Genomic DNA, 12,488 nt, shown 5'->3' with positions numbered 1-12,488 from the left:
TCTAATAACTTTCTATCTACTATGGTAGGGTGCAAAACAGTCTTTTCATAGAGCAACGTTACAAACTTGACAAATCAAATTACTGCGCGTTTGTTTCTTTTTAGATGAAGCACAAAGGGCACATCGCCTATAAGTTCCTTTGGTGGGTAAGTGTGAACCAGCATTCAAAGTTGAGTTTGATGGTGGTGCAGACTTTTTTCTGAAAGTAAAAGTGCTAATCAAATTACCAGCTAGTTCACTGCGGAACTGTAATGCAGTCATAGGCTTAGCACTTGACTTTCTTTTTTCAGAGTCTCCTTATATAAAATATAGCTGTTTACTATTGCTGCGTCTAAAAGGTAGAGAATTTGTTGCTTGAGGTAATGTTAACAGTTGTTCATCCTCGTCGTCTTCATCAGAAAAAATGATTTTTTTAGGAAATAACCTAGCCAGCTTGTTGTGCTTGAAACCAAATCCGTCATCTGGATCAAAGTGAGGATCTTGATCCGAATTACCAAAATCTTCGTTTCCGCTAGAATTATTTGTCTTTCTTGTAAGAGTACATTAGCGCACCCTTTTCAAGTGCTGTACTGAAGTACTGGAACATGTCGGATGGCTGTCGATACTAGTAGTCTGGAGAGTTCTGGAAATTGAGCGTCCCTCATCGCCATCAAATTCGGAAAGACGATACTCTTCATCACTTAGATGGTCTACTATATACTGGAGTTCAGCTTCTAGCGGTCGGTTTCTAGACATCTAAAAAAACATAGGAGTAATGTACTGGAAAAATCTAACCAAACCTAAATAATGTACTGGAAAAATTGTAATGACAAATAGGTCTAATAAATAATTTAAAGTCTTATAGAACCTTGTCTAGCAAATAAATACTAAACTTTTCTTTAATGTATCCGTAAAAATTTTAGTATTGGGCGTAAACTACGATCTCGAGGTTTTTTGGTTTAGTATGTGAAAAAATAACCTCGTATTTGGTACAATCCTCAAAATGATTAAAAATATTTTCCTATCGCTCATGTCAAACAACCAGATTTTTACAGAAATTTGTTGCCACAATATTGTTTAATAACAGGCATAAGTTTCAAAACGAAAAAATAAAAAATGTTTGTATGCCGGGATAAATAAAAACAATGAATTTTGGGGTTACAATTCTCATAAAACATATTTATTATTGCAATGACTATGCCAGTGCTTTTAAAGAATTATCTGCTAGTTAAAAATAATGAAAAAAGTACACTTGACACTTACCTTCAATTTTTGTCCAAGTAGTTTATTCCAAATGACACTTGTGCAAAAAACAAAAATAAAATTGAACGATTTTTTACATAGACTGTTGCAGAAAGGGGCACTGGTAGCTTATCATACCAGTTTTGTGAAAAGCACGTGGTTGCCACGCCGCATACAGGTTTTCGATATTCACACCTACCAGCAAGCATTCAGTGTATCGACTTCGCCTATAAAAATTGTTTTCACCGTAACTCTGATAACAAATTAAGCCGTAATATCTTTGGTATATATGGCTACCAGAGAGCGTTAAAGGGTTAAGAAATCATTTGACAGGATCAAATTAGAGGACGTTATCCGTTTGTTATACTCAAGAGAGGTACCTCTAGGAATAATTAAACGGTCGAAAACATCTACCAGAACAACAAAATAAAAGTAAAAGTAGAAGATAAACCAACTGACCTAACTGAAGCCGGCAATGGGATAAGACAGGGGGATTCCTTGAGTCCTTTATTGTTCAACCTGATCATGGATGAAATAAAAAAAGTAAGAACTAAAAAAGGGTACCAAATGGGAGAAAAACAACTTAAAATAATCTGCTATGCAGATGATGTAATACTAATCTCTCAAAGTGAAGATGATTTAGAACGTATGCTGCACCAATTTAACATAACCGCCAGAAAATTTGTTGTTAATTTCTCCAAAAAAGACAAAATGCATGGTTATAACAGCAAATCCACTAAGATGTAAATTGGAGCTGGAAGGTTATATAATAGAACAAGTGATGGAGTTTAAATATCTAGGCATCACACTATCTAGCTACGGAAGGCTCGAAACAGAAGTGGAAGATCAAGTGAATATGGAGAAATAAAAATATCGGAAAAGAAATGAAAGGCAGAATTTATAAAACAGTCATCAGACCAATAATGACATACGCGGCAGAAACACGACCCGACACAGAGAGGACAAAAATATTGATCGAAACAGCGGAGATGAAAACCCTTCGAAAAATCGATGGTAAGACTATATGTGACAGAGCTAGCAGTACAGACATACGACGGAGATGCAAGGTGGATAACATTAATAACTGGGTAAGAAACAGAAGAATATAATGGAATGACCACATAAACCGAATGACAACAAATAGAGTAGTAAGGACAGCGAGAGACGGTTCCCCAATAGGAAGGCGATCAGTGGGAAGACCACGAAAACGATGAAACTACAACTTACTAGAGGCACATTGAAAAAACCGACAGAGTTATGTCTATGGTACATTCCATGTCAAATCACTCGGGCAAAAAATTTTGGATCTCCGATTTGTCTGAAAATTGGTATATAGCTTCTGCGGGACGTAAAAATAAAATATTTAAGGTCAAAAAATCTTCTTCTTTTTTTCTCAAAATGTTATTTTATGCGATTTTACAGTGATTTGGTGTTTATTTAAACAAATTTGCATTTTCTGTCGTAAAGTATCAATGAAAAACATAATATTTTAATAGAAAGGACTCAAAAATGTCATTATATGGCATTATAACAAGTTATTTTGAATCAAAAGAAGTTTTTGATCAAATTTTATAGTGTAAAAAACGATAAAATACCGTTATTTACATTTTCCTCCATTCCCAAAATACATCATCATCGATTTGTCTGAAAATTTGCCCACAGATAGCCAAAAGATAGGACTTTAAGTGGTTAGAAGGATTTGAATTATATTACAATACCAAAAAAGTTACATGCAGCAATATCAGACTCAAAAGTATATATTAGTCCAGTCGGGATAGCATTTGACCTTGAATGCCGAGCTGCCCAAAATTTTATTTTTTTGATCTTTAGGGGAGTCAATAGTAGCCTAAATTTAAAATCACGAATGAATTCCTCCGTTACGTTAGCCGCCATCTTGATTTTAAAGGAGAACCTGTTTTGCTCAATATCTCCGCCATTTTTAACTTTTCGACAAAAATGGTACGAACTGAAATGGTTCCAAATAAATCGTATTTACAATTATTACAATTTCTTTTTAACAATTTTTGTCGTGAGGTCGATATTTTCGAGTTAATCATGGAACTAGAATCTTCCAACTCCATTAACTTTCTGGATTTATCTATTACCAGACTACATGACCACTTCAACTTTGGTATCTACCGTAAACCAACACAGACAGATCATGTTATCCATTCTACTTCTAATCACCCTTTATCATATAAACTCTCAGCTTTTCGCAGTTTTATACATAGATTAAACTCTATTCCTTTATCCGTAACTGAATTCAACAATGAGTTGAATATTATCAAACAGATTGCAGTCAACAATGGTTATGACCCAGACATCATCACTAAACTTCAACAAAAAAGAGAACTCAAATTACTACAACAATCCGCTTTCTCTACATCATCCACAACTACTCCCATCTATGCCTCCTTACCATTCAATAACTCCAAATTATCTGAAAGAGTCAAACATATCATTTCCAATTCTTGTGACAACATAAAAATATCTTTCAAAGTTAATAACACTCTCAGCAAAAGTTTAACTAATACCAAAGATCCTATCCATTATATGAACCGGAGTGGGGTATACAGACTCTCTTGTTCAGATTGTGATGCCACCTACATCGGCAGAACTTACAGATCCCTTTCTACCCGATCTGCTGAACACAGCAAGAGAGATACCACTTCTGCCTTTTCACACCATTTAAAAGTCAATAAACATGAACTTAAGATTCCTGAAGGTGTCCAGTTGATACACAATATTCAACAAAACAATACACTCCGTTTAGACTTATACGAAGATTTGGAGATTGGCAAGGACATGAAGAAGAGTCCCAACTGTGTCAATAGACAAACATCCCTTAACCGCAACTTTGTCCCCATTCACCGCCAATTATTCTCATAATTCCTTTTTTTAACTTCCTCTTTTTATCCTATTCTTTCTCTTTCAACTTTCTCTCCCTTCTTTTTCAAAATTTCCTCTATCCTTAACTGTTTCAAACTCCTTTACCCGACTAACATTATTAACTACTGAACCCTATTAACCATCACCTCATTAACTCACCCTACTATCTTTTTACTTCTTTTTCATTTCATTACTTCTTTCAGTTTAATTCCACACCTTATATTTTCTTTATCCCTCTCTTTCCCTAAAAATTCTTGTCTTTATACCCTACACCACAGCCCTCTACTTTTTGTCTTTGACTTTTCCAAAAAAAAAAAAAAAAAAATTTTACCTCTCCAACAAACATCACATCACTTAATTTCAGTTCTCACATTCAGATCCATTATCATTACAATTAAATTATATCAATATTCTTTTTCTTACTTTGGTTTTATTTTATTCAGTACACTTTCAATATTATTTTCATTTTAATTTCATTCGTGTATCAACTGGACTTAACAGCTATAATCATACTTTTCTTTATCTCTAACTTCACATACCCTCACTTTGTCACAAGAATTCTCTCAAAACTTTTGAAATAAAATTAAAAAATAAAACATCTCATAATAATTACAATTCTTTTTCATTCACATATTATACACTTTTAATTATTTGACTGTATCCTAACTCAAATCCATTATTTACAAAAATTTACATTTATTTTTTAAATAACAATATTTTCCTTTTACATATACAACCACCAATACAATATAGACTAGATTAAATTGCCTACCAATTTATTCATTTTGTACAATAACATTCCAACTAATACTGATTCTTTCTCTTCTCTCACCTTCATCTATTTTTATCTTTTTATCATTATTGACAGCAGCTCAACTTTCTTTCTATCAATTTGATCAATCTAATGTTATGGTATACAGTCAATATAAATAATCTTATATTCTAAATTAATTTTGTATATCACAAGTTCTTTTCAATAACCAATAGATTTAAAATGTTAGACATTTTCAGATATTAAAATTTTTATCATTTGTTATGGGTCATGACCTATTGGTTAATTAACTGTAAAATCGACTACCTTTTTCTCTACTGTCAATGTCACTTCAAACAGTTCCATACACACTAGTGTCACTTTATAGTCAAAGTTGGCCTAAGATGGTTGATTGAGGTTTTGGTAGGGTTTCACCATGTTCCCATAGGCAATATCCTGTAACATCGGCGTTTAGCCTGTTGAATATTATTTTTAAATAATGTAAATCGAATTTTAAATTCAACCATTGTTTGGTCTGGGGCTATTTAGCAAGTATGCACGTAAGTAATCTAACCACATTTTTAGCTTTTTAAAAAAATTTCAACCATCTTTCAATTCTAATGGTGGGATTACTTATTTTATTGTAGATTCACTGATGATGGACCGATAGGTCTGAAAACGTTCTGAATTGGACATATTTTATTCAATCCATTGGGATTTTTAAGTTTTAATAAATATACCAATTTACATAGAAGTGGTTTTACTTCTTGTTAGAGTTTTTTTATATGTGTTAAAATTATCATGTCTTTTCTGGTGTTCTTCTATTTCTGCGCATTGTTCTTTTAACCACTGTTCTTTAGCCTGTTTAATTTTGGATTTTATTTGTTTATCCACATTTTTGTACATCTGATTATCTTTGTTTTTATGCTGACGTCTTTCTTCCATTAAATCTAAGATTGCCTCCGTCATCCATTGTTTCTTTTTGTATCTGGTTGGTGTAAGAATTTCTTTTTGACATTTATCTATTTCTGTCTTTATTAATAACCATTTTGTCTCTGTTTCAGTATTTTGCTGGATTTGTTCTTTAACATTCATTAAACGGTTATTAATTTCATCTGTCAGGCGTTGTTTTATGAGTGGGTTTCTTAGTTTACTTGTATCGATTTTTACATCTGTTGTTCTGCGTTTTATTATTTTCATTTTGAGCCTAATTTTGGTCACTACTGGGTTGTGATCTGATCCTATGTCGGCACCTGGATAGGTTTTTGAAGATATAATTGCGTTCTTGTATCTTTGTCTAATCAATACATAATCTATTTGGTTTCTTACAATTCTCCCTTCTTGATCTGCTGGTGACTTCCAGGTATATAGTCTTCTCTTTGGCATTTTAAACAATGTATTAGTTATGACAAAATTATTGTTTTGGCAAAATTCGATAAGCCTGTCACCTCTTTCGTTTCTGTTACCCAGACCATATCCTCCTGTACATTCTTCTACTTTTTCGTCTCCAACCTTTGCGTTAAAATCTCCCATTATAATTGTAACATCCTGCGTTTTAATGGATTTTAAAATATTGTCTAGGTCTTCGTAGAAAGTTTCAATATCGCTCTCTGGTTTGTCCGCAGTCGGAGCATAAACTTGTATTATGTTTAATTTGGGTTTATTCTGATTTAATTGTAAGAGGATAATTCTGTTGGAGTATGGATTGAAATTTACTACAGCTTTATCCATGTGTTTGTTTAGTATTATCCCGACACCATATCTGTGTGAACCGTCTTGACTTCCTGAATAGTATATTGTTTTATTGTTGATTTTCATCTTTCCTGAGTCGGGCCATTGGACATCGCTGATTCCTAAAATGTCTACATTCAGCCTTTCCATTACATTAACGGCATTATGTACTTTTCCAGCTTGATGTAGACTTCTAACATTCCACGTCGCTACTTTGCAAGGTTTTCGCATGTTGACGACCGGGGAGGCCTTGCAGTCTTGTGAGTTTCCTCCTCTGCCGGATCTTGTATTCCGAGTTTCATGATCAGTAGAGTGTTTGGTTATGTTGTTAGTCATGATGATTAACTAGGGATGCTCTATGAGCCTTTAATGCATTGGTTTCCCGTTGCCTTATGCATCTCCTCGCCGTTGACCATGCCTGGTTCGTCCGCCTTTAGAAATGATTTCTCATTTCTAGGACAAGAAGGTGCCCTTCCACTTACCGACTCTTCCACCCGAAGCTGTTGGTCAGTAAGTGGGGGATTGCTTATACCGGCAATCACTCATAGTGAGAGATACAGGATTGAAAAGTGTAAACTGGAAACATCTAAAATAATTTCTAAAAAAGATAGAGGCCTTCGACTTCGTTTTTGACAAAGAAGCTGAAGAAGGTGTAGGCAATGTTCTAACCATACTATTTTTGTTTATCAAAAATGCCAGGTCCATTTACACTCTAAATGTTTTGAGAGTTTTCACAAAAAATAAAATTGTGTATTTCAATTTTTATAGCTCTGTACCGCCAAAGGTTCGAAAACGAACCATTTTGTTGTTGTGACACCTGCCATTATCAAAGTTTAAAACAATTTTTTTACGATTGTTTAAATTTATTTTACTCTAGTTAATCAAATATATTACATATTATTGCAGTATTTTTTTGCTTGGCGGTTAATGGGTTAATTAATATGGTTATACTTATTTTAGATAACAGGTAACACTGATGATGCTCTTGTTACAGAGCGAAAACATTTTGTTTGTATGTTTGTAGCCCTATAGGGGCTTTTTAAACTAGTATACCTTTTACCAAGCCAAAATTTTTTTATTAAATTTTACTTGTAATTAATGGTATACAGCCAGCTACAGGAAATTCTTCCTTGTGGAAAGTAAAAATGTTTTTTTTTGCATGTGAAAAATTGAACACCTGCAGTAGAAGAAAAATTGAAATGTGTAAAACTTACGAATTGGAAAGGCTTCCTTTTGAACTTTCTTTAGAATCGTCCTCTTTTATTAACTCCTCTGGCATACCTAATGTGTAACAGTTCATGAGAGGCGGTTTCCATATAGACCCATCTAAAATAAATTACACTCTGAATCAAACATATTATATCTGACAAAAAATCATCGATTACGTCATCACGCCCAGATGGATGACGTCACTAGTATGATATATATGCCAAAAAATTATAATTTAAAAATCGACCTATTTCGGGATTTATTTCCAGAGTCGCACATTCTCGAGAAAATGAATTTATTCTAACTCAAATGTCCTCACTGTATGTATATAGATAATATAATTATTATTATAATCATGAAACAAAGAAAGCGAGAATTTGCTAAGTGAATCTAATAATATGAGCAAAGACTGTATATGCCATGGAAATGACCAAAAATTCAACAACTTCAATTCAGTCACTGTAACTACTATACAGGGTGATCAACTTTTACGACAAAGGTTCGTTATATGTTTCTTGTCTTATATTTGCAGTTTAGTTTACAAAAACAGAATAAGAAAGGAAACAAGGTATTATTGCAGAAATTTTAATGTAGGACTATCTATGTGCTGTACCTTGTTTTATAATTTATCACACGAAATTAAATTTTTAAAATAAAACTTTTTTGATTTTTTTGCCTTTACTATAATTTTACGTCCCTAATATGTTTTTGCTTTTAACTTTGCATAAATATTAAATTTTATAAAGTAAAAATACTTAAAATGTATATTTTTAATTTAATAAATTAAACATACTAAAATTTTTTATTTTCTATATGCCTTTGTCATGAAAAATACACTTATTATGCCCCTTAAAATATATATTTTTTTAATTATTAAAGATGCATAATCGTATTATGAAATAAAAAAAATGGATAATTTTTTAACAGTAACCTCGAAATTAATGTGTGCATTAAGTGGTTATTATCGGGAATAGCAAAAAATAATTATTTACAAAAATAGGGGAGTAAGCTTCACATTTTAAAATTAGTAACATATATACAGGGTCATCCATAACACTGTACTGCATCACAATTGTATTTTAATGACACCCTATAATTTATTGTAAATTTAAAATCCGTTTTACTTCCTCCTTACAAAAATACAGAGATGTTTTGTGAAATACAGGGTATTTAAAAAGTTATAACCAAATTTAAATGAAAATCGTAACAAGTTTAGCGCCCTGTATAATTGAAAAGGTTACAAAAGCAACGACTTGTAGTCATAGCTTTGTTTTTTCCTAAGTATGTCCTATAATAACAGACATAATATACTTTGTCACACAAATTGATCATCCTGTATAGTTATTTCAGGGCAAATTTAAATAAAAGTGACTGTATTGAAATAAAAACTATATTAGGATAGTAATAAACTTACTTGTGAACATTCTAAATTCCTTAGTACACCATTCTTTCTGAGAATCGCCATGAAGAATTGAATATACTTTCCATCTATAATAGATATGGGATGGACTTTGATTTTCGAATAAAAACCTAAAAAGAATGTATTAGATACACTTTATTTGATATTGATAATTTAAAATTTTTTAAATATTTATTTAAAATAAACAAATGAAAATTAATAAAAAATTACCTTGGTTATTATCATAATATGATATGATTTACATCTTCATACTATTTACATACATTTATTACATTAATTCTTAAATTTCTAGACATACAAGAGAAAAAAAAATTAAAAATACATCCTTGATACATTGATAGATCTTTCAAACAATATGGAGAAATAAAAATATCGGGAAAGAAATGAGAGGCAGAATTTAGAAAACAGTCAACAGATCAATAAAGACACAAACGCAAGAAACACAACCTGACACAGAGACGACAAAAAGAAGGATAGAAACAGCAGAGATGAAAATCCTTAGAAAAATCGATGGTGAGACACTGGGATGTACAGATATATGATGGAGATGCAAGGTGAAGAACATCAAGGAGGATCAACTGAGTAAGAACAGAGTAGAGTAGACTGAAATGATCATAATATTAACCTTCGTCGGGCGGCATAGGTACAATTGTAACTTTTGAGTTTTCAAATTGTGATAACTTTTTTTGTTAACGAGATAGAGACTTGAACTTTTGTGACATCTATACATTTATCCAGTAGATTATGTGAGCCAAATATAACAAAGAAATCTTTATTCAGTTCGCAGCAGCGTGCTTAAATTGTTCCTACCCCCATAAACGACGGCATATATACATTTGTACCTTGTATTTTTTTTAATACATGTTATAAAAAATCAATATACAGGGTGTCCAGAAACTCTACCGACAAACGAAGACAGGAGATTCCTCAGATAATTTTAAGACAATTTAACCCAATTCGCCTAGTCTGAAAATGTTTCCGAAGGGAGCTACAGCTCTTTGAAGATGGCGTCATGTAATTAGTTTTTCTTAAATACCTCCAGAACGCTTCTATTTAGAAAAACAAAAATTGGTATGCACATTTACTTTTCAGAGATGGATCGATTCCATCCATTGCGAATTTCTAGTACCGATATCATAGGCGTCCGTTTTGGGTAGGGCAACGGTTATTTTATCGCATAACTTTTTTGTCTTTAACTTTTATGCATTTTTGATACTGGATTATTAAATTGTGAGGTATTCTAGTACTAAAAGGTACTCTTGATTTAAGTCGGTAGGACACACCGTTTTCTAGAAAAATCGATTAAAGTTTTCGTTTTTGGAATTTGAAAAAAAAATTGAAAAAACTTAAAAAAAACGATGTATTTTACCAACGTAAAGTAAGAGTAACTTTTAGTACTCGAATACCTCATAATTTAATAATCTAGTGTCAAAAATGCTCAAAAATTAAAGACAAAAAAGTTATGTTATAAAATAACTGTTGACCTACCCAAAACGGACGCCTATGACCGGTACTAGAAATTCGCAATTAATGAAATCGATTTATCTCTGGAATATAAATAAATGTACCAGTTTTCGTCTTTCTAAACAGTTTTTTTTTAAACTTTTTTTTTTAATTCAAAAAGCGAAAAATGTTCATATCAATTTTTCTAGAAAACGGTGTGTCCTACCTACTTGAAGCAAGAGTACCTTTTTGTACTAGAATACTTCACAATTTAATAATCCAGTGCCAAAAATGCATAAAAGTTATGCGATAAAATAACCGTTGCCCTACCCAAAACGGACGCCTATGATCGGTACTAGAAATTCGCAATGGATGGAGTCGATCCATCTCTGAAAAGTAAATGTGCATACCAATTTTTGTTTTTCTAAATAGAAGGGTTCTGGAGGTATTTAAGAAAAACTAATTACAAGACGCCATCTTCAGGAGCTCTAGCTCCCTGAGGAAGCATTTTCGGACTAAGTGAATTGGGTTAAATTGTCTTAAAATTATCTGAAGAATCTCCTGTCTTCGTTTGTCGGTAGAGTTTCTGGACACCCTGTATATGTTGTATTTAAGTGATAGTTTATTTGAATCAAAATACAAAAATTAATGTTAGTGTGGTTTTTCGCAGTACATAGATGTCGGAAAAACAATTTTCGTCGCACAAAGGTAGAAAACATACTACACAAACACAACTCTTTCTCGTTTAAGGTTGTTATTTCCTCTCGTTTTGACAAACATGGCAACTTCCGGTTACTGGAATAGATCCACGAATGCTGTGAGATACTTGAGGAGTATCTCCTGCAAGACAAAGATCTTTAGAAAGATCCTTCAAAAACTCCTTGCGTTGGTCCTTTTTGTTTGTAATGGATTGTGCTCTCGATATAATGTAGGATGCTAAACCAGTGACGTCAATCATATTATAAAAAAAGGTCAAGAGCCAAAGCAATGTTAGACGTGTGATCTTATACTCACTCAGCATTTTATCCATGGTATCAACCCCCTTTTAATTTTATTCTACTCAATCATTTCCGGCTACTTGTCCTGTTATATGCATGGAAGAGAGTAACACTACTGCTTTGTTTTTCTTTAGCAAATAAGATCATACAATAGCATCACGATTGTATGCAAGATGTGTGGAAAAAATATTAGCTCTTTTTTAACTTACTTTCATATTGCTGAGTAGAAATCTCTTATTTTTTCTAAAAGAGCAGCTAACGTCATATGACATGAATTCTAGATTTTAGCAAGTTCAAAACTGATAATAAGTTATCTGTGGTAACATTTCGCCCAGAATCTTTATAAGACGTGACCAGATTCAAAACTGTTCGTTCGCCAACGTTAACTTGCCGGGAACCATAAATATGCTGTTTTTCAAATATAAAAGTGAATTTGTATGGAATAAGGTATTTAATGCATTACAAACCCAAAATACCAGGTTTAGTGGGTTTGGAATATAATATACAGGGTGTAACAAAAATACAGGTCATAAATTTAATCACATATTCTGTGACCAAAAATAGTTCGATTGAACCTAACTTACCTTTGTACAAATATGTACATAAAAAAAGTTACAGCCCTTTGAAGTTACAAAATGAAAATCGATTTTTTCCAATATATCGAAAACTATTAGAGATCTTTTATTGAAAATAGACATGTGGCATTCTTATGGTAATGGTATCTTAAGAAAAAATTATAGTGAAATTTGGACACCCTATAAAAATTTTATGGGGGTTTTGTTCCTTTAAACCCCCCCAAATTTTTGTGTACGTTCCAATTTAATTA

General features: G+C 32.4%; 1 protein-coding gene across 1 annotated transcript in view; it reads right to left on the bottom strand.

Annotated features, from left to right (window-relative positions):
- The window catches only part of LOC114333019 (U2 snRNP-associated SURP motif-containing protein), a 49,700-nt gene that overhangs the window by 25,744 nt on the left and 11,468 nt on the right, over window positions 1–12,488 (bottom strand). Inside the window, exons 7-8 of the mRNA XM_028282833.2 lie at window positions 9,216–9,331; window positions 7,807–7,918 (exon numbers count right to left, since the gene is read on the bottom strand). Of these exons, the coding sequence (XP_028138634.1) occupies window positions 7,807–7,918; window positions 9,216–9,331 (228 nt within the window). The remainder of the gene's footprint in view (window positions 1–7,806; window positions 7,919–9,215; window positions 9,332–12,488) is intronic.

This window comes from Diabrotica virgifera, chromosome 10 (genome assembly GCF_917563875.1).
Source record: "Diabrotica virgifera virgifera chromosome 10, PGI_DIABVI_V3a".
NCBI classification, from domain to species: domain Eukaryota; kingdom Metazoa; phylum Arthropoda; class Insecta; order Coleoptera; family Chrysomelidae; genus Diabrotica; species Diabrotica virgifera.
The sequence above is the reverse complement of the archived record's forward strand: the minus strand, read 5'-3'. Positions and strand labels throughout refer to the sequence as shown.